The sequence below is a fragment of the Sylvia atricapilla genome, chromosome 6 (assembly GCF_009819655.1).
Source record: "Sylvia atricapilla isolate bSylAtr1 chromosome 6, bSylAtr1.pri, whole genome shotgun sequence".
NCBI lineage: Eukaryota > Metazoa > Chordata > Aves > Passeriformes > Sylviidae > Sylvia > Sylvia atricapilla.
The window spans coordinates 23,674,534-23,701,420 of NC_089145.1; the positions used below are offsets into that span (position 1 = coordinate 23,674,534).

Genomic DNA, 26,887 nt, shown 5'->3' on the forward strand with positions numbered 1-26,887 from the left:
TGAATATCTTAAAAAAAATGAGGCTTATAATAAAAACAACCCCACCAACATTCATATTTGTACAGCAACTTTCAGTGTATTTGCTTAAAATACTAAATGAAAAAGTAAAACAAAACATAATTTTAGTTGCATGTAGTTACAGGAGTTTATTTTGAACTCTGGCCAGTTCTGTAATACCTAATATACCAAGTGCAATATAAGAATAGCTAGACATGATAGCACAGTGCCGAGTATTTATTTTGGCACTGCAGCTTTTTCCTTGTGGGCAGAGTGGGGGAAGAGGTCACACAGTTGTCAGTGGTCTCTCTTCCACAGCCATCAGGATTCTGCAGCATCCTCTAGGGGCTTTGGCAGGACTATTCAGGCATAGCTCGGGTGGCAGCCACCTGGCTGAGAATCTCAGCACCCCCTTCCCTCATGCTCCACACCCGATATTCTAACCTTCTCTGGGTCCCAGCCACCAACCTCCAGCACATTTTTTTCCTACCCATCTCAGTGCACAAGCCCACAATGTCCTCCCTCTGATCTACTGTTGCTTGACACACTGTTCTGTAACACTGGCAACAAGGTGCTTCTACACCACTATATTCTGGGAGCTATTTTTAACCATTCCACAGGGAAACATGATGTTGTCTCTCCATTAGTAATGTTAGACTATTAGAACACAATGTGAAGGGCAAGTATTTGTTGTGCATTAGTAGCCTGGTTAACAATCTTCATGTCAAGGTAACAGGACAGCAGCAGCTGCTGGAATACTTGCCTCCATTTTTCCCCACAGTCCGGAAACACCTCCAGAAGGTCCGAAGAAAAGACGCCCTGTTATGAGGGGTGGCTTGAACAAAGCTGAACTCACGGAACAAAATGTGTGTTCCTTGCCGCACACTGTTAAAACTGTGGACACAAAGTCAAAACAAGAATGTTAGAAAGCTGAACCAACATGAATGTTCTGGGAACAACTAGAACAGCAGCAAAAAACCACTAGCCAGTACATTTTGTGAAACAAAATCTCCAAAATTTATACCCCGCTGTTCTCTAGAGAGAAGACTATTTGCAAAAACCACACATTGAAATTTAATTATAGGAATTAGAGGTTTGTGAAAGTAAAATTCATTCTAAAGAATTCCAGCAAGGAGTGTCCAAGACCCACTTATTTGAAAACAGTCCATTGGAAAATGGCTCGCCAAGAGCAACTGTTGTTTATTTGACCAGGAGATGCCCTTTCTTTAGTACCATCTGAACTTCACTGCTATTTTCATTACAGTTTTCTTTAAAGCCACAAAAAAAATCCTTTTTAAGAGAAGCCTCAAGATATCATTTCTAGGTTACTGAAAATTGAATATTGGATGTATAAAATTTACTGCAGTTGTGATGAAAAGCTGATTGACGCATCACTAAACAACACTTTGCACTAATGTATTTTGAAAAGAGTAGCTGGTCATTATGATGGATCTTCAGTTTGACGTTCATGTTTCTGTATTTTATTATAAATTTCTATAATATGAATTGTAAGCACTTTAGGCTAACTTCTTACAGCAAACATTTGTCTTACAAAGGTTTCTCTGAAGTGCAAGAAGTTCTCCTTTGGGCATGGTAAAGCTCAACATACAAGAACAAAAGAAATGCAAATACAAACATTATATACCAAAAGGTATAATGACAGGGTTGCCTCAAAGATAGATTTTGTGCATTACGCTCGGCATCATGCAAGTGGGACAAAGCTTTGAAACACTCCAGAGAGATCATTAAAACATTCACTTGGGACAGCAGCTTAGCTCTCCCTCATAGGAGAAAATTAATGAAAAGATACAAGTTTACTTTCATCACAGCAGATCCTCTCCATAGGTAGCACCTCCACAACAGACAAAATCTGGCAGTCAGTGTGAACCCTCTCAGTTTGCAATTTTAAATCACCTCTTTAAACATAAAGACTTTAAATCACTTTATCCTTCATAGTATAGAAAAGGGTCTCACATTTGAAAGAGAATTATACCAGACAGAGTTGAGCAAAATTTAAGTCATGTAACAACTTTGGGGGGGGGAAGGGGGGAGTAGAGAAGCCATTCAATTCTTACAAAAGGAATAAGGATGTCTCATTTTTAATATCCTGGTTCTCAAACACACGCGAGCAAACAGAATCTGTTGTCATGTGTTGAAAGATAGTACAGAACAGTTTCCAGCCCCTCTACCCAGAAAGAAACGTAACTCAAATAAAATAAGTGCAATGACCTTAACAAACACTCATGACACTTGAATCCTGGAATCAGGCATAGTCTTTCTGTAAGTATCATGGAAAAATACAGTATTTCATATTTATGAAACCTTATTCATGCAAAGTAAAGCAAAACCATTGTCCCAAGAGATTAAATAAATAAATCATGTGCTGGATCAAAATATGCCAAAATTACATGACTATCATTGTGAGTAAAGGGTACTCATTACAAAGAGCTGTCACTCACTGCCTTAGAGTGAACAAGTTCAGAGTAAGGTAAAGTAACTTGCAAAAAGTCCCACAAGATGCCTGTGACAAAGCTGGAAATGGAATTTCAGATCTTCTCATCCCAGACCACAGCCTGTACTCCTTTTTTCATTTCTGATCTGCATTGTTTTGCTGATGATTTGACAGACTGATGGAGAAAAGAAGGATACAGAGGAAAAAGAAGAAACTTGGTGTAATAGAAGAAGGCAGCTTTCAGAAAGATAACACACATATGGGAGACATTTTGGAAGAGAAAGAAAATGAAGGCACAGTGATAGAATTAAATACACCAAATTATGCTGCTCAGAACATCTACAGAACATGCATATTTTGGAAGCAGATCCTGGCACAATTGTAACAGAAAGGTCCAGACATGAAGCTAACATACTATTAATTCACATCAGACAGCCCTACTATATTACTCCTTATTTCTAACAAGCAAAAACTCTAGTCACTTGCATTTTCAGCATGGAATGGCTCTAAACCTACCAGGCAGAACGGTATGATATCATTTGTTGCTTACTCAGTTAAAAGAGTGGGTGGATATGCTGGAACATCAGCACACCTGGATGTGCTGACAGCCAAGTGCCGCCAGCTAGTTGAGTGAAGGAGGATTTTGTTTAACTATACAATGGAAGGATTTCCCCCAAAAAGCTCAAGATTACAAGCCTAGGAATCAGAATTTTATCCCAGTTGAGATGCTACACTTCAGACACCCTACTTTATAAATTCCTTTTCATAAGTAGTAAAAGTTCAGCTCAAAGGAGCCAGACCATGATGGAGCTATCCAGCAAACAGCCCAACAACAAATCTATTCTCAGACAGTGTCAAGATCACTATAAGGAACAGAAACACTATACATTTTGAATAAACCATATATATTGAAATTCCTATATCATGGGTAGATGGGCAGTACCAAAATAACTTGGCCACATGTGTTTTTTTTCAACAGCTGCCCAGAGATGAAGTTACAATTGGTGTGGTAATGTTACAAGTAAACATTTCTGGAAGAAAGAAAAATTATGACAACCCAAAGTTGTTACAGGTATTCCAACAGTATGTAGGGCATATGACCAACACCTTACCTTGATTTTTATGTACATGCAAACAGATGTTTTTTCCAATTTCTTTTGAATACAAAAATGAAACATGCTGCACTCAGACGAATGGCTTAAGCAAGATATCAACAATAAAGGAAAAAACTTAACCATTAAGCTCAATCATCCTCAGCAAGTTGAACAGTTGCTGAGATTCTTCCCTTAGGATTGCTCAGTCTCTCTGTCCTCCTCTCACTGAACAGCTCATACTGTTAGCAAAGTTAGGTGGCCAGAACTTTTCAGCACATTTGAAGAACAAAGACACAGGGAAAAGAAACAGGGTACCTCAACAAGTTATTATTTTGTCCTCAATCACTTAAAAATGGGTTTGGGAATGCAGAAGCAGAGAAAATAATTTTTCACTTCTCTGTTAACTTCTCTTTTTTTCCCTTTCGGGCATTGAAAGTGCAGCCATCTCCAAGAGATTCCTTCTAGAAGAAAGCTTTCAACAACTGTCCTAGTCTCCAGGCCTCCTATTGCAAACCTAATGATTGCTTCAGTTCTCTACATTACAATAAATAGAGTAGGCAAATTAGAAGAGTAACAACAGCTACTAATGATGTGATTTTGTCTTGCTGAAACCAAGACTACAAATTGCATTGAATGTTCATTAGTTAATACCAGCTCACTGAGAGCACTCATATTTCACACAAGAATTGTTAGGCAACTGGATACTCTGTTAACAAAACAGCTCTTTCCATTCACTTGTGAGAAAATCCTGAAGAAAGACGAGAGAAGAATAAAGCAAGGTTCTCACTTGATGGGGATATCTAAAGAAATCCTTACAGTAGGGGCATCAGGATGCTTTCTCACTCCTTTCCTTCCTGTGCCCCAGAGCAGCCAAACCCCAGAACAGTCTCCTCCAACACCACTGGTGAGAGGGCTGCGTCTTGCAGCACACCCAGGCTACGCTTGTGGGATGGCACATACACGTGAGGGGAAGAAAAAAGGTTAGGGAGAAGACTGTGATAAAACAGCCCCAGCTCTCAAAAATGGATGTGCTGGGAATTCTAGCACTCAGGTGCTGCTTCTCTGAACAGAGCAGCTTTCATAAGGCTTTGTCTTTTGTGCATTTACATTTCGGCAACCTGCCAGAATTCAGAAACTTTCAAGCACTCTTTTCAAACCTTTGGACTTCTAAATAGATTGTAAAAGTCCCAGGATGCTATGGTAACATCTCAATTGAAACCCATTATAGGAGTTAGCCTCTGCCTGCTGAACTCAGGCAAAGCCAAATATGCACAATGCAGAGTCCCAAGTCCTCGAGAATGATGGAAGAGTTTGCCAGGACCCTGCTGTCCTCCTAGCAGGTGCCACCTTTGGTTACCATGCAAAGACCTGAACTAGCTCACAGGACCCTTCCTCTACTAAATGGAAAGCAAGGAACAATGAGCATTTTTCCTTATTTGACACCATTACTGCTTGCATTTTCTATCAAGAGCATGATGAAGAAAAAATTTTGAAGACTTCTTAAACATGAACCATTTACACACATCCTCACCCCCCTCAATACCCTTTTCTTGCACTTACACAAGAGTCTAAGTCATTAAAACAGAGTTGAGTGTCTCAAGCACAAATAAGGTCGTCTCAAATGCAAAGTTGCTGTCAGAGGCTATGTTTACTGACCGGAATGTCTGGAGAGAAAAACAGTGCGGAGGATGTGATGTCAACACCATGGGCATCCCAGGATTTGCTTTTTCTTGACACACGCTCTAGACTAGTTCTAATCTAGTCCCACTGACTGAATGCTCATTTGCAGAAGGAACACATCTTCCAGTTTAGCTCCATCTGAAAGGAGCCCAGAGCTCCAAGACTGCTTTTTTGTGTGAACTAAAGCACAGTAAATAGGGATAACTAGGAGCATTAGGATTAGAGACTGTGCTACAATGGATAACAAAGAACTAGCTCTAGCAATAGAAAATACTGAAGTACAAAAGGCTCTAAAACCCAAGCCATTTCTGTTGTTAAATAACTTATCCACAACAAAGCATCCCCAAATGACCAACTGCACTTAGTCCGAGGCTATGCTCTGAGACAGCAAAGTGCGGTTTACCTTGCCCAGAAGGAAACCTGAGAGCCAACACCTAAAACTGGAGGCATAACTGGATTAAAAAAAAAAAAATCACTGTTGTACCAATAAAATTACTGCTGTATGAATGTAGTTTAAGATAATTTTATTCTTCACCTCTTGATTTAACTGTACTACAATATTTGCAATATTCAGATGAATCATTGGACCATTTTTTTAGCTATCCCCCTTGGAAGGTAGTGTAGGACCATGAGCATTCCTCAATTCAAAGCCACTGTTTCAAGTGCTTTTTTAAATTCCACAGATCTTAGAACTGGGGACACTGAGGTCAGCCTCAAGGAAACCACCATTTTCGACTAATGAAATTAGCAGTGCTTTTTAGGCATTTCCTCGGAAATGTGTTAAGACAAAACAGATGCTAAATGTTATTCCTGATGACTAGCTTTAAGGGAAAATAGTTGGGTTTTTTTAACAACCAGGCAGATAGGAAGTCATTTACACTACAAAATTTTGGCAAGACCGGGTGACTTAACATTGCAAACACAGACACTGGATTTTTTGAGATCCCTTCCGTCTCACCCACTCAAGTTTACTTCAGCTGAAGGGTGTGGAAAGGGGGAAAGGAGTGACACATAATTTAACTATGTGTTTTCAGCCTTCTTGATATAGGCTAGGGATCTCTGTATTCATGGCAGATTTAATACAGGTGGTACAGAGATTATCCCATGTACTGGGATGAAGGAAATGAGCCACAGCACCTGTGACACTGCTCAGAATAGGCAGTGAACAAGCTTTCTTATGTTGCTTTGTAGCAAATCAAACCCTCTGAGACCAGTTTACAGATTCTGCAGAAGGAAAGGATTAAAGGAGTTGCTCTGCTTGCTTGTTATTACCCAGACAGCCTTTATCTTTTTTAGAGTCTCTCTCCCTTAATTTTTCATATGCTAGGTCAGTAATTTAACACCTTAAGGCTTGCAAATCACAAGCTAAAATCACCATAGTGTGTTGAATTATTAGCCCAGGATTAAAAAAAAAAAAAAAATTAAAAGGCAAATGGAGAGGCGTGGGGACACGGGAACCTTTAAAAACAGAGGCCTTTTGATCAGAGCAGCATCCTGCAGTTTGCTGTAACTCAAGCTGACCATTCTTACATAGCAGGAATTAAGGACTCCCCCTACCAGGCAGGGCCCTATTAAAACACAATAGCTGTTTGAAAAGGGTAAGCAAGCTGATATGGATATAATAGGCCACATATTGGTGCCCCTTTCTACTGTGAAATAAAGCTTCTTCTTAGAATTATGAGCTGGGAAGCCTAGTATTCAGGAAGATGGGAAAGGGCATACAATGAAAGACCATAAATAGCCCTGCAGAAACCCTCCAAGGTGCTTAAGGGAAAAGTAAAGAAGCCTTCACAGATAAACATTTATCACCCATGACCAGCTCTTTCAGTCTGATCAGGTGCAATTTCAGACTACAGGGTGTTTCAGCGAGTCTGGAGAGTTCTTGCTGGTATAGAGATTGAGTTTTTACGATAGGAAACTGTGTAAGTTGCACACCACAGGAACAGCTGCATGAACACCATTATAAGTAGCTTTTATGGAGATCACTGCAAGTTGCTACCCAGCTTCCCTCAAAAAAAAACCCTGCCTTTTTCTGCCCAAACCTAAACTAAATACATAAATAATAAACCAATCCAGAATTATAACTACACAAGGAAAACTGATAACTCTCCAGCTAATCTATCTGATAGTTGTTCAGACTGGTCCAACTTGATATTTTGGGGCAAGAAGAAAATTCCTTCCAAACTGTTCTATAACTCCCTATATTCTGAAGGTATGAGAGATGCAAGTCCTCTGCTCCATTATCATATATGATCTCCATTCTTTGGTTTCGTTTATTAACCAACAAGTATTTCTGTCCACCCTGTTGTGCTGTGGAATTCATTCACCAGCTTCAAGATGCCACAGAAACCATACCATGAACCTGTGGCAAGGGTGAGAAGATAGCACAAAGATGAAAAACTATTAAAAACAAGCCATACAAGGTAACATTCTGATTTCCTCTTGTCTAACACAGTTCAGAGAGTAGCTGTGGAATTGACATCAGCTGGAGATGGATTTTGATACCAAAGCATAAATGTCCACCAAAGGAGGAGTATGGATTTGAATATTATTGAGGAACTGCACCCATCTTGAACTCCTGAAATGAAAGTAAAATGCCAAGTAAAGGCAAGTTGACTTCTCAAAAAGTTGAGGCCAAAGTATAAGTACAAGTAAGGGCCTGCTTGCTCCATTCTGCATGAATTTTCCTGCTGTAAGAGAGTTCATGTTTTATAAAATAGAATTTTAGTTCCTTTAAAAGGTAGCAGCTCAATCATGTTATGCCTGTGATGACACACGAAATACTGAAATATGACTGAATACCTGTTCCAAAGAGATTCAATACTGGTACCATGCAAACAGATTCCATATTTGTTCATTTCAGTCTTGGTTTGGCTGGAGAATTTCAGAAGAAAAAAAATTACAACTAGTACTCTCTCACCTATTCAGTTGCCTTGGCAAGAACTATAGCACATCAAAGACTGAGCAGCTTCCAGTATTTTCATCATGGCAACAAATGAACCTTGCCAAAATTCCTTAATATAGATGAAGTTACATCATTTGACATTAATGCTAACTCTGCATTTGGAGATTGCTTAGCTAAACCACTTTGTGCTCACTCTAACTGTTTGGCTACAGTGTTGGCCAGCTACAGTTTGTTTAATTCACTTGAAGATACACAATAACATTAAATTTGCAGGACATGGTTATTGCGAGTCACTAAAGCTAATGTATTCTTGGATCTGGATGGTTTCAACACAGCACTGCACAGAATATCTCAGGTTCTCTGAATACATGCAGATTTCTAGAAACTGGACTTTTTGCTTTTTTTGCTATTGTTAAGTTTTGTTTCTAAAGAAAAGGAAGACAAACCACATTTAAAAAATGCATTTTTCAAGCTTGCAAGACTTCTAGTGTTTGATATTCATGGAGATGCAGACACAGCTAATGGATTTTATCCTGTAAAGGATAAGGAATCCTATTATGGGATCTTATCAGATCCCATTGCTGCAAACATTTGCTGTTTTTTACAGTTTAGCATATCTAATTTAGGAAAAAATTTCTATTTGTTGGCCTTGTCCACATGCAAACAAATATATTCTTAGCAAAGCAATTAGAAATGTTCCTCAAAGTTTTCTGTGATGCCTCAACATTTTTCAGCCTAAGAATTAGCACGAAAGTCCTTCCAACAACAAAAAAACTGGGGAAAAACCTCAAGCCAACAAGGAAAAACCCAACCCCCAACTTCAATTCTGATCCATCTTTCCTTAAAGATATTTCTGGGAAAAAATAAAGGGTTCCTCAGACTTACACTACTCTATTCTAATTTAATAGAGAGCCTTATAGGTTTCGACAGATGGAAGCCAAGAACTCTAAAACTGATCTCCTATATACATAAAATAGTCTAGACCCATGCCAAAGTGCTTCATTAAAACAAGAACTAAACCATGTGAGTTCGTAATACAGAGAGGTACTGCCATTCATGAAGTTGCTGTCATTCTTGAGATGCTCTTACTGCTTGAAACATCAAAAGCTTTACTGGGGGAAATAGTATATTAAAAAGAAAATATTAGTACCAGAAAATTATAAAACTGTGCCTTTTATTCTTAAGAATAATATTAAAACCCCCACATATAATATGGGAAACCCCCACATATAATATGGGAAAAAACACCATGTCCCAAACTTCCTACACTGCTATGTTTTTCACAGCTGCTGTTCTCATGTGCATTTCTACTGAATTCCAGATCCCAATTTCACATTACTAAAGCATTTTTATTCAACACACTTAGAGAAACTGCAGGAAATTCAATCTTTCCAGCATGTGACCAAGCATGAAGTGAGATTACTACTTTATATACACATTGCAGATCGTATGCAAAAGACTGTAAGTAGTCCCACTGCATCTGTGGTGGATATATCACTATCTATCTTTCTCATCTTTTCCTGTGTATTCCAACAGTGACTCAGAAAACACAACTGAGAAATTTTCCAGAATGATGGAGAAAATTGCTTGTCAAACAGTCACATCAGCAATGAATATCTAATTTGCATCACGGTAAACTCTACTACAGACCTTTCCTCAGTGGAAGATGGACAATATAAGATTTCCAGAGCTCCCCAATTCTGACTTGAGGGCCCATTCACTTCTGCAAGGCTACAAACAAAACCACAGCAGAGATGCATGATAAGAAATGCAAGAACAGGGCAGGAAATAGCCAATATCACAGATAAAAAAAAAACCAGCAGACTGATAGAAAAAATAAAACTAAACAGAAGAGTCTGTGACATCCCAGAAAGGGTGTATGCGTGTTGCCAGCTTGTGTCCAGCCTCTCATCCACCAGTATCCCCAAGGCCTTCTTGGCAGGGCTGCTCTTAATCTGTTCATCCCCCAGCCTGTAAAAGTTCATACATTTGAAGTCACAGAAATCTGAATTTAACTCCCAGCTGGGATCATATACTTCTCCAAATTTGTACTAGTAATATCAGCAACCATGATGAAAAGCAATAAAAAAATTGGAAGAACAAGAGTTTTACTAAAGTTAAAAACTAAAGCTACAGAGAGCATAGTACATTCAACTCTAGCACAGAGAAAAAGCACAAATATAGTTAACTCCGATAGATATTGTCTTGATGCTTGTACCATTTGCCACATTCCTGGACTCCAGCTTTTGGGAAATTTATTTCCAGTTTTATTAGCTATCCACACTGCCTGTATGCAGTTTGCTTTAACCTAAAGGAAGCTCAATTCCTCAGTTCCATGGCAGATGTGTTGCATATCAACCTTCAAGGCTGTAAGAACAAATAAAATGTACCAAATTACATAAGGTCTCCATAAGGTAGTCAGCCAACTCCTGCTGCAGCTGTTCTGAAAAAGACCCCAAGTAAATATGTAATTTCCATGATGTAAAGGAATAGGAAAGAAGTGGGCAAAGACTGCACTGCTACTCCAGTGACTCTATACTAGGAGCATCACAGTCTGATCACACTGCACATGGAAATTGTGATTATCCGTCTTCAAAGAGCAAGAGCACAGTGCAAGTCAGTGTATAAGTGCAGAGTTATCATGGATGACCACCCTGTGCTGACAAGATGCTGATATCAAGTGCTAACGTTCATATGCTCTGGCAAATCCTGCAGATTCTTCTGTCACCAAAACAGTATGAGAAGTTTCATATGTGGAGTATATTACCACACAGAGCATCACTGGTAAATGCTTTCTTTTAAGTTCAATTCTGTTACTGCTTTGCTACAATTCTTCCAAGATAATCCTGTTTACCAAAACGATTCTTTACCTTATCCTCCCTGTATTTCTTTGTAAGGGATGCACTCATCTGTAAGATTCTCAAGAATAAAGTAAGAAAATACTACATTTCTAATATATTGGCAACATGTACAAACGACAGTGGGAATTAAGTGTGTTATTGAAATTAATATATGCATTTTTTCCAGCTGTTTACTCAACAGCAGTTATCCCTATCAGCATATTTGTCAGGTTGGAACTTGTTGCAATGTTTGTTACAGAGAAACAACTCTGGGAAAATTGGGAGTTCATAGATCCTGGCTGTCATATCAAAATCCCAATGCTGTTTCTGCCATGAAGCAATCCTATAATAAAAACATTGGGTGACAGATCTACAGGTTCCAGACAAAATTCACATAATTTAAATCTTACATAGTTATCCACAACCCCTAGATCTTCCATAGCTCTCATACAATACACATACCCCATGCACAGTGGGCAGGAGGCATTGAAATCCCATTTCTAAGGTGGGCTGGAGAAATTCAATTACAAGAAAGAGAGTTTGCCCTTCTGACAATGCTTCTCTGTAGAGGTGAGACTGGAAGGCAACAAAGGGACTAACAGAAAGGCTTTGTGTCCATTAGCAACACTCTCAGTGGAGAAATATGCAATTACTGTAGGCTCCCCAGAAAGATTTATCAACAAATTCAGTCCTGCAAATCCATGGACTCTGTGAAGAGACAGTTTCAAAATGTTTCTTTCAGAGCAACTAATTCACATTTAGCTGCAAAACCTCCTCAGAGCTTCTGGCACAAATGCTGTGTCTGAGTTCACATATTCACTCTCCTTCCACTGGTAACTGAACAGCGAAGGAGAGGCAGGCAGCAGTCTTATGCAGTGCCCTAGGGATCAAGGAATTCCAAGTAAAAGCCTGTCAGGAACCATCAAGCACATTATCCCTGAGATTTTCAGCCCAAAGGGCCGCTGCACAGCTAGGTCATTGACAGCAGCAGCTTCATACTGATCACATGGCTCAGTGCAGACTTGCATTGAGTGGGATAATTTTAACTTTTTCTCTCCAGAGCCGAAGACATGTAGGAATCAGGACAGTATTTACAGAATACATGAAATGTTGTGGGGCTTTTTGCAATTGCTCAGAAGATTATATCAGAGAGAATATCAATATTTTAAGTAATATCCTAAAAGTATTAATACCTCACAAATACTATTGATTTGCCCAAAACACAAAGAACACTAAAAAACCCCAACAGCCAATGCCCCTCCCCCAAACAGTTGTACTGAGAAATTCTAATGAATGGCTTCATCTCTGAGAAAGGGAATCTGGCACAACTTGTCAAAGCCCTAAGGACCTTCTCACTACTGTTTTTGCTGTTTGTACTGAAATTGTACAAAGCACAGAGTCGACATTGTACAATGCTAGGTGCTGTTAAGTACATGCAGTACAATATCATTTCTGTCTTGAAGAGCTTACACTATCCTTGCAAACAAGACAAAACAAGTTACTCTGAAAAGGGGAAAGATGCAGAGCAGATGACAGCAAGATGATGACAGTGATAAGGCCTACATACACAGATGCTAAGAAAAAAGAAAATTGATGGCTCTAAGCTAGCTCTAAGAATCTCTCCTTTTCATAATCAGATAATTCAGCTTATTTCCAGTTGCCAATTAAGGTTGCCTTCAGTGAGTGGCTTAGTTCTCATGGGCATCCCATCTGTCTTGTTCCTGGCCCTTCCCCCCTGCCCTCCTCCCCCAAGGGGATTGAGACTTTTTTAAAGAGGAGGACATTGTTTACTCTACAGATTTACTTCTGTAATGTTGTACAGCAATAAAGGACTGAACAAGCCAAAAGTTTGTCTGATACCAAAGCCTGTGGCCTGTGTCTACTGCCAGAGAAAGCCAAGGGAGCGGTATCATATTTGTCCCCAAGGAAAGAGTTGAACAAATTGTTCCAGCCAATCCAGACAGCAAGAGAAAATGAGGTGCTTTCATTGCTAGAAGTTGATACTTCTCACCGTGATAACATCTTCCTTCCCAAGGATCCCGAACTATATAGCACTGGCAGTCTTGTTACTAGGAACAAAGCAAATGTTCCTTTCTGTAAAACAGGGCTCTACACAGTGCAGAGCTGGTATTTTGAATTGCCAGGCACACAACAGAGCTAAAAGCACTATCTGACCCTCAACCCTGTCACACACATCACAGATGCCTTCTCAGATAAATACTGTTAAACTGTCACACAAGATCCAGTAGGAGTGTTCAAGTTAGAGAGCCAGCAGAAACATCTTGCACAGAAAAAGGGGATCTCAGACAGTTTGTAGAGTCCAGCGGAAGCAGCTGAAAGCAAGATGTTTTTCTCATCCATGCTGCAGCTGGCAAGTGGTTAGGAGACATTTCACCAGAAACAAAAGAAAAATGTGCAACAGGAATATAGACTCAAAAAAAAAAAAAAAAAAAAAAGAAAAAAAAAAAAAGCCCATTCTTGTGTGTCCAGTTCACTTGTGTTTGCTTTATCAAACAAACAATTAAAGTTACAGAGAAAACAGTTTCCTTACCAAGTTACTGGTTATTATTTCTGAGCTTTCCAAAGAGTCTTGAACAGAGCAGCAACTACCTGCATGCTGCAAGAGAAAATCTCAGGCAAAGGGCTAGCCGACAAGAAAAGTAAAACGCAGAGTACTAGTACGAAGTCTCTTCATCCTTTTTTTTTTTTTTTTTTTTTTTTTGCTGGTTCTTTAAGCTGAAATGAAAATAAAGACACACAGACTTCTTTCAAGAGCCCAGAAAATATCAAGTGGGATGCTATGCACATCCCCTCTGCGTGATCAAACACATTAGCGTGGGGGCCCTGTTTTATTCAGTATAGGAAAGATCAAGAAAACAGGATGATAAATAATGTATAGGGGGAACACGTTCCTTTAAGATATGTTGGCACAGACATTAGGCTGGAAGAAGCAAAGCAGCATTAGTGTGCAATTACACAGAGGGTTTTCAAGAGTCTGCATTTCATGGAGATTCAAGAGCATTTCTCAGGCTTGTAATGAACAAACACCAGTAGCATTTCAACATATTTACAAAATCAAGATTAGTTCTAAGTCGGGCATAATTTTACTTGTTTAACGAAAAGATGTGGATTAATTGGCAGAAGGGTGATTGATCCCTATTCCTGTAAGGGTCAGGAGTGAGCCAGATGAGAGAAGCCTCAAGGTACTCCCAAGATTGAAAGCAGATGTCCACATGATTGGGACAAATGAACACTGGCATAATGTGGGAGAAAAAACTATCCTTGAAGACCAAAACTATTCTGGAAGAAAAGCTGTAGAGATTAAGGTCAGCCCTCTGCAATCAGCAATCACAGTGCTAGATGGTGGGTAGCAGTAAAATACATACCCAATTCCATTTCTTAGAGACAACTGGAAATACTCATTGCCAGCAAAACCCTTACTGTTTGATCCATACAGAGCTAAATAGCCAAATGAGCACATAATTTTCAAGTCTGAAATTTCACTTGGGTATCTTAAGTCCCAACAAAATCTTCTTAATTAAAAAAAAAAAAGTTGTAATGGGCTGAAAGACTCCAATTGACTTATGGTAAAGTGGGGCATTGCAACGCATGATGGAAATGCCATCAGGTTGTTCTTCAGCAGTGAATTCAGCAGAGAGGTCCATGGAACACCACTGCACTGAAAAGTATCCCCTCTGAGAAGAGTTTGGAGAATATCCAACACCTGTTCTTGACAGACTAATTTCAATTTCTGAAAAGTTACAGAAGGGTTTTTTTTCCCCATTAACACTTTTTTAAAAAGTTACTTGTTTGGGCCTGCCTGCTAGCTTTTGAAACCCTGGGCTTGGTCTCTAATTTTATGTCAGCATAAATAAGGGAAGGACAATTTTAAAAACTGGACATCCTAATACCAAGTCCCTTCACATCAAGTCGCTGCAGTATACTTCAAAACATGTACATTCCAATCATCTCCTTCAGAAAAACATGGATTAAGGAAAACTCTGGGGGAGTGCCCACAAACCTTCTAGAATCTCGTAAGTTATCTTCGAATTTGAAGATGCTGAGACTAAAGATCAAGTTTATTTGCTTGGGAGAGAAGTGTAGCCTTCAAAGTAAAGCTGGAACAAATGTTGATAGTTGAGTGGATGAACAGAAATTTTTTGGGCAGCAAGGGCTCACCACTAAGCCCTGGGAGCCAGAACATATGACATTTTCATAATATGAAACTTCACATTCTACACCCATATTGGCTATCATTTTTATTCGAAGAATCCCACATTTGAAATCTTCACAGCTCTCAAAATTACTAAGTTTATTTGTGCTTTGGTATGGGGACACAGTTTCATCTGCTAAACCCCAGATATGTTATAGAATAAAAAGAAAATAAGAGAACTACTAGTTCTTTATTACAGAATGAATGAACATGCAGCCTTTTCCTTTCTTTCATGAAATCAGAAACTCCAAAAAACACTCACTGTGAACAAAAAACCATAGTAAAAATCGTATCTCTGAAAATAAATGGACAAACAAGATCTCTAGCAACTAAGTCAATCTGAGGGTTTTGCTCTATGGTGACAGTTTTGTTTGTTATATAACGGTCTTGAATCACTACTTATTCTTTTAAAGATAGAAGAAGAACAGGAAGTGAAAAGTAAATGGTTATCATGTCAAGATGAAGAAATACTACAGAGAAGGATTTTGAACAGTTTCACTGCATGAACAACCTCTTGCTCACCTTTTAAGTTTTGAAGTATATATGATCAGAAGTTTTGAAAAGGCACAGAAGTTTCAGTTTGAAATTAGATGCAAACTAAATCAAATCTGCAGAGATGCCTGAATGACAATTTCAGCTATCTCAAAGGTATCTCAAAGCCACCTTGCCTTCAACTCTGGTAAAGAAATCCTGTTGCTGGGTGGAGGTCATTGTAATCCTGCTCTTTGGCTTTCTTAAACTCTTGTTTACTAACTGTTTGCTCAGCTGACTAATGTCAGTATTACTTTCTGTGAACAGAAAGCACACAGCTTTTCCCTCAAGAATTTTTTTTGTAAATTAGTAAGAAGAGGTAGTGCTCACATCCAGTATTTAAGGACTTATGCAGGTATTAAGGGAAGAAGAGGCATCCTATTAAAGCATTCAACAGGAAAACAATCACACAAGGAGACAAACAGTTCAAATTCATACTCAGAAAAAGGAAGAATGAGTCCTGCTGAAACCAGATGCAGCCTGTGAAACAGTTTACTTCAGTATTTCTCAAGCAGTTTGATACTAACAGCCCTGACCAAGACAAGCAGCATTTGGTTTTCCATGTTTTTAAAATCACAGTTCCCCAGAGTGACTGCTTCACACGAATGTTTTTAATAGAAGAGGTACTGAACTGTACAAAACCCATTACATTTCCAAAACACATTCAGGGAGCCCTTGGCTAACCCAGTAAAATCCAGCATTCACAACATAACCAGCACGTGTCCAGCTCCTCTCTCCATGTACTCTATTTCCAAAAGCCTCCCCTCAGGCTGGCCCTATTGGCAGCATGCTGATGTACTTACTATTCAGTGAAGAACCTGGCAATGCCATACTGGCTAATATCTTCTCTGTTCTCCAGCAGCTGGCTCACTGCATCCTCCATGTATGTGAGGACATGTCGCTGAGCTGCAAATAAAAGACAGCAAGAGACAGAAGTTAGAATGTAAGGGGCCAGCAAAGCCCAGAGCCAGACAAGCCCAGCTGTGTGCCTTACACAGGACATCAAGCATTTGCTTCCTCAATTAGAGCGGATGTTTCTTGCTCCCAAAAATGGATAGCAAAATTCATCACCTAAATCCTGCTTTCCTTCCTGGCTACACTGGGTTAGTCATTAACAGTGCTGACACTTTTTTAGAATCCCCTGACATTTTGGTATTGAAGGAAGATAAGGAGTTGTGAGGCAGTTTCACTGGAAAATTCTTACCCCAGAGGAGTTCCTGATCTCTGTTCTAAGCCATCTTTTCTACACAGACTGTCAATGCTATTTCAATGGGGCTGTTGCAGAGGTGCAAATAAAAGCACATCTGTTTCCAAACAAGCATCAGTGAATGTGGCAGGGGGAGAACAGGTCTGAATGCCAAGAGAGATTTATTCTGCTCAACAGCCAATCTCAAATAACTGCCTAGGCCAAACATGGGAGAATTCCAGAAAAGGTGGATCTGCCAATACCCCACCACAGAACGACACTCACGTATAAGACTCCTGAGTAGAGAGTTTGGTGCAACACAAAATGTTTTGCTGCTTCTACAGGGGCCAGACTGTACAAAACAAGCATTTGCCAGGGAGGAAGCAGCACAGATTTACCACTGAGCCCCTTTGATGTTTTTGGCTAGAAACCAAGCTGGAGCAACAAAGAGCCGAGTCTGAGGTGATGTGCCAGCTAGCAAGCAGTAGACTTTCCAAATCTACAAGTTCAACAATCAGAAGACAAGTTACAACGAACCCAGGAAAATCATTCCTAACCTGGAAAGCACACAAACCCTGTTCCCAAACCACACACCTCCATCCTAAACATGTATCCTACTGCACCTTTGCAAGTAGTGTCGTGTCCTAAAAGTGCAGGAGAAAACCCTTAAGGAATATAGGAAAGGCAAGGGCTGTTCTTGCTCCTCGCCAATCTGCTCCAGACTTGGCAGAATCACCCCCTCACCAGCAACTGGCCAACCTCAGACCCACATCAATATTCTCTAAACCATTTTAATTTGTGTTTAATATCCTGGTAAGCATAAAGCCTGTGCCACTTGATACACAGCATGGAAGGCCCTTTCATCTTAGTGTGGGGCAGGTGGACTTCAGGAGAGGCCCGGAAATGATTATTCCCAGTGGATACAGTGATTAAAACTATGCACTATGCATGAATATTGATTGCTATCAGGGGATTTCTCTGCCTAGAACACTTTTCAGGACAATGGTAAAATTGGTTAAGCACACCCTGGAAAATACCTTGCAGCTGATAGCAAAATGGTGAGCCAAAGGTTTAAAGATATTATCTGGCACTAAAAGATATAGGGCGTAGCTTTATTTAATTATTTTAATGCAAAGGAATAAATTTAATTTATGTGAGTGATTAAAGAAAAATAGCTCTGCGCACCTGTGTCCCCTGAGGGAAGGATGAGTCCATGCAGCTCAGTCATAGGCTCAAGATAGCAACAACTGGGTAACTTTACTTCAGCCCATCCTTTCTCGCTCCACTTGAAGCAGTCCATCTCACACTCAGCAATCATCTCCCCAGGCCCCTCTTGAGGTGTCAGCAGTACCAGATTATGCCAGGAAATGGACTAGCAGACAGACTTCCACTCATCTCAGCCTGCAATAAACTTGTGCTCAACTTCTGCTCAACTGCAAAACCATTCTCAACACTTTCTGGGGAAGTATACACTCCTTTCATAGAACAGTCCCTATCAATGAACCGTATTTCTGTTATTTTGCTTCTTTAGAGTCATAAACCTCCCCTAAAAGCCTTTGGGAATAGACAGGCATGGTCCCACAGTGCTACACAGCACAATGTGTCTGACCTCTAAAATAAATACCTTTGAATTTGCTCCTGGAGAATAAATTAACTTTCAATGTATAATTTTAAACATTTCAGAATGTACACAAAAATATATAGGTCACTATTGAATACTTATAAATTGAATTGCTTGTAAAAGGGTATTTCTCTTCACTATTCTGTTGCATGGCCTAAGGATCCTGGCAAAGAGCCTCTCTCCCTATTTCCCAGAAGAGTGGGTAGAGGTGTGGTAGAGGGAAGAAAACTGTGAGCAGAGAAATTAGAAGAAAATAGCACTTGAAATCTCCTTGAGAAGTCTCCCTCTTCGTCCCTTTGGCTGCTGTGCTCTTTTCCAGGTAGCACAGTTCACACTGCCAAACCAAATTCCAGCTCTGGCTTCCTGTTCACTGACTGCCCAGTTCCATGGAATGATGCAAGTAATATGTTTTATAACCCAACTAATGCTACACTATACAGGAAAATCATAGAACAAAATGTAATTTGCAGACAGGTTTTAGCAGGCCAGAGAGGCAAAATAAAGTACCAGGAGTCTGGTTATAGCAAAAGAGTAGTTCCTTAATTTATACAAATGGTACTTTCCATAACAAACACTGGAGCCATACTGGAACATTAACTGTTTATGCAAGCACAGTCAAAAATTTGTGGAGTTCTAGGCAAAATAAATGAGATGATTCATATATTTTAATAGTTTTTGAAAATTCAGGGATAATGATGTACCGGTTGCTCATATTTTTGAGGCCAACTTTGTAATAACAAAGCAGCAAGTCCAAATCAGAATGTAAAGCTCAAATACTCAGGCCACTGTGCTATTACAGTTTTCAGTCTCTGCTAATTTTCTTCCTGACATAACTCCAGTATATTGCAGTTTCCTTACAGCAGCTGTTACATCAGGACATCATCCTTGGCATGTGTTTGTTTGGGGCTTATTGTAACAGAAGTTCCCTACTCATACAGAACTTTCCAGTGCAATCCATACTCTGCAAATTTAACAAAAATTCTCAACTCCGAAATCCCAGGCAACTACCCCAAACAGGATGCCAGCATGCCTGCCACACTCATTTGGTAGGTGCCACACTCTTTGCTGTCAGATTTAAAAGCTAACAGTCAGCTTTCACAATGGAATCTGACAGAGTAAGTTCACAGAGAATTTTTTAGGCAGCCCATAACCTGATGTTAAGTAAATACCTTTGCACAGAATATCTTAATCCTTATCACCAAACCACCAGCAGTGATGTTATACTTGGAGTCTCAGTCCAATCAGTAGCAGCATGTAGAGCTCCTCCAAAGCTGCCTCCTGCAGCACTTAAGAGAACAGCCTCTGATACTCACATGCTCACATCCCACCAATGTTTAAAATTAATTTTGGAATGAATGCACTTTTGGCTCAGAACCAAATTCAGGGCTGAGCAGTGGCTGTCCAATGCAAACATAGTCAGACCAAGTCACAAGAATCTTCAGCTTACAAGTACAAGGCATAATGAGGATTACACCCAGAATCAATCCACAATCTCTTATGGATTTCTCTACAACAGATTAGGCAATCACAACTAACTCCATTTAGCCATAACCACACCAAATAATTTTGCATATGTATTTAACATAGTAAAAAGTCTTTTTATAAGCCACCAAGTTACTTGTTTTAATCCTCTAATGAGAACAAACAATCCACTACTTTGTAGGTTTGATTACAAATGTAAGAACAAGAACTGATACCTGAAAAGTCTTGAAGGAAAATTTAATGCAAATAATATCACTGTAGAAAAAAACCAAATATATGCATTGAAATTCTCAGAGACAGAAATTCAGAAGGAAGGAAGGAAACAGATGCCACCTTGAAGTAACAATACTATGTATGTGTAATGTTTTTATTATCCAAGTGGCTATATTATTGCATAACTCTTCAGGAGACATGACTTCTTCTGACTTCTTCTGAAACAAGAGCTGTCTATCAAAGCAATTTGTTCTGTAAGCACACAAGAGGGCTTTTTTTTTTTTTTTTCCCCTTTTCTTTTTCCTTTTTTTTTTAAGTTGAGGTCATTCCTGGCATAACTGAATATGCTGAAAAATCAGGAGCAGGAATTCCTGGAAAATAAGACCAGCTTTTCTTACTTATTTGCCTCCTCCTCAGCTGAAGTGCTGAAAATACACACTACTTGATGCAATTAACGTTATGATTCATTTCAGTTATCAGAAGCTCAAGAGCATAACAAGCTTTAATGTATCTGGAGTATTTCTGGCATTTTTTTAATCTCTGAGAACACACACTCTGAGAGCATAAGGTAATAGGTAAATACCCTTTCAGAATTTATTCTGAACTGGAGCTTAACCAAGGACATACCTTATTACACACCTTGGAAAGATACATCCATAGTTACATAAAATCAATTTCATGCAAACATTATCTAAATAATAATGATGCAAGAGAGAAATAATAAGAATATAAACTGCAACAACAAAATCACAAACTCTGGAAATTTTCCCAGCATTAATGGTTTTTCAGGATGCTCTTTATAATCTTTTCAGATATCATTAAAGACTTAATCTCTTCAGATGTTGCTAAGAAATGGCCTGGGAAAAAGAAGGAATGAACAAAACAATTAACCTAAATGTTACCTCTCTGTACTGTCATAGCTCCTTCCAGCTTTGTGTAGCTTCACAGTGTAATTTCCTACTAACCCTCAAAAGCAAAATGTTTTTTTAAGGACAGAACATATAAGTACAAGTAGACCTTGTCATACCAGAGGTATCACATAACATGAGATGTGCTGTTACTCAGGAGCACATGCCAAGGGGTCACACAGCACAACAATAGCATATTTCATATGTTTGAAGTTTTAAAACCATTTTTAACAAAGAATTTAAGAAAAATTTCCATTTATAATTTAATCTTGACCATTGCTGAGAATTTGTTTGAAACAATGAGCATAATACTGCACAAAGACTGATTTAATTGTGCAAGTCTTTCCAGCAGAGTGATTCCTGTAAGGTGACACAGCTGCTAGAAACCACCCCCTCACCAAAGAAAATCGTTGAGCTGTCTTTTGGTTTTTTGTTTAGTTGGGGGTTTGGGAGGTTTTTGTTTAAATCTAAAATTATTAATCATGGAAGAAATTGTCATTCCAGTTTGTTATGAGGCATTAATTAGTCTAATGGTTTCCTACCTATTTATGCTCAGACGGACATATCATCTTCAGTTCTGGAACTCTACCTAATTCAGGATCAGATTTCACCTGTACCTTTCAAGTTTAGGTGGAAATCCTGTGGTGCAACAGCAGAATGGTGGTGAAACCTCCAGCTTTTGGACAAAGTACTAGACTGAGTCTAAGAAGATTCTAATTTAACCAACATTTCTATAAGCAAACTCTTACATATTTGTTCGACTTCTCCATTACAGTTCTCCTATCTGCACAACAGAGCAAGAACTAAAATTTTTAAAAAGACATTCTCTTTTTTTATAGACCATGAGTTCTTTCAGCCACAGTGCTTCACAGAATTTCACCAAATATCTATACGAAGAGGAGAATCAGTGTCAGCTGAGATGTCTGGATAACAATGTAGCCTATGTGTTGATTACGCTGTTAAAGGAAATGATTGTACTTGCACTTTCCAGATCAATATTTCTTAAGACTGTTCAGAGGAAGAGTAAGCCTTAGGCTTCAGCAAGGTCTCTATACAACTGAAGTTCTCTGTTGGGAGCTACTCAGTTTTGTAAAAGAATGTACATTCTTTCTGATCATTAAACCCGATGATGATTGGGTTTTATCTCTTTTATGAGAGAGATGAGGAAACACAACTGTTTTTCTGGCACTTGATATGCCCATGCTTTACTGCTAAGGCACTTCCCTAGCAGAGTATTTACGCTCTTACATGCCTTATATTGGCAAAAAAGGAAAAGAAACCACATCCTGGAGCTGGATAGTAGAAGGCAGGAGAATACATAGAAAATAGAGGTTTGGTGATTTGCAGTACTCTACTGCTTTTTCTCAATTACTGGAAAGAAGAGCCGAGAAGTAATACAATATGAAGCTTCAGAGACAGCTGCATGAGCAGAACAATACACTAAGTGCTCCACTGCCTGCTATAAATAACTGAGCAATCACCAGTTATTAAACCATAATGAGGAAGGCATGAAAAAGTGTCTCAAATATGCCTCATTTTGCCTACTGTAGTTCAGTCTCATCCATCAAATGAGAAACACATTATCATAGCTATACCCAAACAATAAATGTTGTTTATTCAGTGAAAATACTGTTTATAATGTCCTGCATGTAACAACATCATCTTCACTGTAGCCTTTATGCCAATTCTGCGGACCTCATGTCCATTCCTATTCACTAAGAAAATGGTCATCTCTTTTCTTCTACTTACTCATTGTGGCACGAGACATGTTGCCCTGATTTTTATATTCCAGGAACTTTGGCATAAAAATTTTTTTTCATCCTAAGTGAATATGTAATTCTCTCCTTGTTCCTTTCTATTTTAACTCACAACTGCTTTTATTTCCCTCTTATTATTCTAAGAGACTGTAGAAAATTTATCTCCAAGAGAGGAAGGGGGGGTGTGGAATAACACAGCAAGTAGCACATTATATTATTCTGGCTGCTCAATTTATGTGTTAGCCTGGTTTTGATGAGGAAGAGAAGAGGGGAAGAGGTGAGTTATCCATTCCAGCTCAGAAATGGCAGGGTCATCTGGTCTGGGGGAGTCACTGGACACCTTAACTGGCAAGCTAGAGCAACACAACTTCAGAATGACATTATACAAGGTAAAATTGATCACAGTTTCTTACAACCCCACTTCAGACAACTGTATTAACAAGACTCTAAGGTGCACAATAGAACAATCCAAATAATGGTGGTTTCAGAATGCCAACGTAGGAAAAGCAACTTAGAAAAACATGTAGGAGGAGGGGGAGTTGGGAGTTGTTTTGTTTTGGTTTTTAACCATTTTCCTACAGCTAATACACACTAAATTCCTTAGGATCTGTGAGCAGTTTGGCAAGTTGTAAAGTCTCACAAAGTCAGAAACGCTGGTTTTGGTAACATTTATAGCTAATAAGAATATGCTTCCCCCCTCTAACCGACAACAGAAACTGCAATCTAAACCCAAGGTATACTAAGTAATGAACAGAACAGACTCTTATACAGGTCAACCTAACATGGTCACACGTGCCTTTTTCTGACCCCAACGTCAGAATAATTCAGGAAGTTGTACAAAATAGAAAGGGAATTCCAAATCAGCGTGTGGAACAGAGATAAAAGGAGGCTCACTTAAGTGACTAGTAAAGCTGCTTGCACCTAACGATCTTGTACATCTAAGAAATCTCATGTTTTACCTTCAGATGTGCAACAGAGAACAGGTTTATGTTCACACTTCAAGTATTTTTAGACTGCTTCCTAGATTGTTTTTGGTGATTCAGTCCTTACTGACAAGTTTCACACAATTAAAAGTGCCTATTTCATTAAAAACAATTACAAGAAGCTAAAATGAAATTTTGCATGTTTCAACCTAGAGCCACTCTGGAAAAGTTATGAACTTCTCTTTTAGCATGTAGGTTGAAAATGCTGAGGTAATGTGAGAGAATAGCACAAACCCAAAGGCTGTTTCCAGTGTATCTACATGGCACTGTGATGCTGTTTTCAAACACCCAAAGCTGCACAACTGAAATCAGCAATAAGAGCTTCAGCGAGGTAAGTCCCATGAGAGCCACCCTGAATACAGAAGTACACAAACCTACTTCTGCCTTGAGTTTCCCTGACACAGAACAGCATTGCAGTTATGCAGGTATGCACAAAGCACTCTAACAGCAGCCTGGCAGCAACAGCACAATGAGATTCTACTCTAAGACGACTTAGATCACTCCTTTGCTTAAATGGTTAAACAAAACTATTTTGGTCTAGTGCCCCCTGCAAGACAGGTTTTCCATTTACAGCAGTGTTGCTATATTCTTGTTCCATCTTGACTTACAGAAATGGCAAAATCATGATGGAACAAGTAGCACAAAACAATCCATTCCATTTCTGACTTTCCCTTGTACAAGAAAAGCACAGAAAATTATGTATACCTTTATAAGAGTTATTACCAAACAGTCTCTTGGGCCTAGGAAATAATGGCTGAAGAGTTTCACTTCACAAACACTCTCTTGAACACAATCCAAATGCTTACTACTCGTAATTCATCTCCTCTTCAGCAATTAAATGAAGTCATATTGACTTTATTCCATCCTAATTATTTTTATTTGACACATTAACATCAAATCACTTGGCTGCTTAGTTTCCTGGAACATCAAGCCATTACAGCCAGCTTAAAAAGGATGTAGTCTTCAAAGACGTAGCTGCTTCACAGGTTAAAAGATTTTCATTTATACAGGAAACGTTACGATGCTACCTAATTTCGGAACAAAAGCTAACATTCGGACCATCTCGCAACATAAGAGCAGCACTCCTTCCTATTGTTGGGAAAGGAGCCTAACATAAAGATGCTCACATAGATCTGTGAGCAAAACAAGTTGGTGATGGGTGAAGTCTATCAAAGAAAGGCTGGACGCCGCTTACTGCTACTGGCATGGCCGAAGCGGGCAGGGGAGGAGACGGCAGCTCCGCTCCCGCCGGCCGCCCGCGGGGACCGCACCTCTGGGCGCCGGAGGGATCACCCCCGTGCCCGAGAGCGCTCCGCAGCCCTCCCACACCAGCGTCCCACCACCCCGGGGAGCTCCCCAGCCAAGGCGGGCACGGAGCCCCTGCGAGCCCCCTGAGCCCGGCCCGGGGCCGCAGTGAGGGCCCGCCCTGCCCCGCCGTGCCCTCCCCATGCCGGGCCGCAGCACGGCACGGGCAGAGAGTCCTCGGCAAGCCTCCCCGCCCCGCCGCGCCGCTCCTCACCCAGGTACTCGGGCCCGGGCAGCGAGAGCCGCTCGGGGCTCAGCATCCTCCTCCTGCCGCTCCTTCCCGGCTTCCGCCCGTTTCCAAGGCGCCCGACGCTCCCGGCGCTGCTCGGCCGCTCGCCCCGGCTGGGAACACGCCCCCGGCCGCCACAGTTCCGCGCCCTCAGCCGGCACAGCCCTCGGGGCTGGGCAGGGCCGGGAGAATCCCGGGGGAAGGGGCGGTGCCTGCAGCCCGCCGGCAGCGCCGGGAGCAGGGGGCTGCCGCTGGGCGATGCCCCGGGCGGCTCTCCGGGCCCTCGGAGACGGGAGAGCGAGTCCGCAGGCTCTCCTGTACAGCCGCGATAGCCAGAGAGAGGCACGTGTACGGTCATTCCGGTTAGGTTCCTGTTGTCGAATTTAAGGTGTCTGCTGCTAGGGGTTATTTAGGACTACAGCTGTGGAGGAAAGACCTTGATTTAAAGGTGAATTTTAATAAGTTAAAATCATAGAATGTACTGATTTGGAAGGGACCTATCAGAATCATCGAGTCCGGCTCCTGGCCCCACAGAGGACACCCCAAAAATCACACCATGAGCCTGAAAGCATTGCTCAGATGCTTCTTGAACTTCGCCGGGCTTGGTGCTCTGACCACTTCCCTGGCTTAACGAAGCTAATGTGTAGCAGCTTTGTCCCAGTGAATTATTAAAAAATATGGATATTGATCTAATACCGATATCCAACCATGACGGACAAAGACTCTCTAACAGTTTGAAGTTAGAAAGTGTATGTTTATCACGACGCCGGGCAGCGTGCGAGATAGCTCCCAAATACACACGCACACTTCACAGACGATCACAGGGTCTTTTTATGTACGAGAGTGTTGAATACCCAAAACACAAATGTGTAGTCATAGCTCTGGTACTTCCTATTCCCCGCTTCGTATGGTAATTAGCCAAAAAGCAATTAAGCATGCGTAGTTTGTTCTTTGAAATGGGTCGGAGGTCCTTTTTATGGGGCAGAGTCTCAAAATGATGAAGTAAGATGGGTCTTCCTCGCTTGAACTTTTTAACCTTTTAGTGTTGCATGACAACTGAATCCTGTTTTTCTAGGATTGTTTTGATTTATGATTATATTGTATTCCTGCAGTCTATTGATAAGTCAGAATACACAAACATAATTGGACAGGCCTCATGATTTATCAGTTCCTTAAATCCGGCTTCTGTTAACAAAGGGAAGTTTATCTGTCTTACCTCAGCAATATCTAGTTTAACTCAAGTCCTTGATTCTTCAAATTTAATGTCTCACCAGAGAGCAAGGACTAAAAGTGTGATCAAGGAGATCCTTTAAAGTTGTGTCCTTCTGTCCCAGAGCTGGAATTTTTGCATCTCCTGTGCTCAGGAGAGGTAGATATGGGGAGTCTCAGGAATTGTCCCTTCTGTAGGGTCAAGTAGAAATGAGCAGAAAAGTCCTGAGTCACAGGGCTCTTTCTGTTCTGGGCTGGGAATGGCCATTGTGCCAGGGATGT

At 40.2% G+C, this 26,887-nt stretch overlaps 1 protein-coding gene across 1 annotated transcript; it reads right to left on the minus strand.

Annotated features, from left to right (window-relative positions):
• Positions 1–716: 716 nt before the first annotated feature.
• On the minus strand, positions 717–25,754 carry LOC136363088 (uncharacterized). Its single transcript, XM_066322176.1, has 3 exons — positions 25,382–25,754; positions 16,516–16,618; positions 717–891 (listed from the first exon to the last, which is right to left on the minus strand). Exons 1-3 carry the CDS (start codon positions 25,752–25,754, stop codon positions 717–719), a joined length of 651 nt encoding a protein of 216 aa, XP_066178273.1.
• Between the last annotated feature and the right edge of the window lie 1,133 nt (positions 25,755–26,887).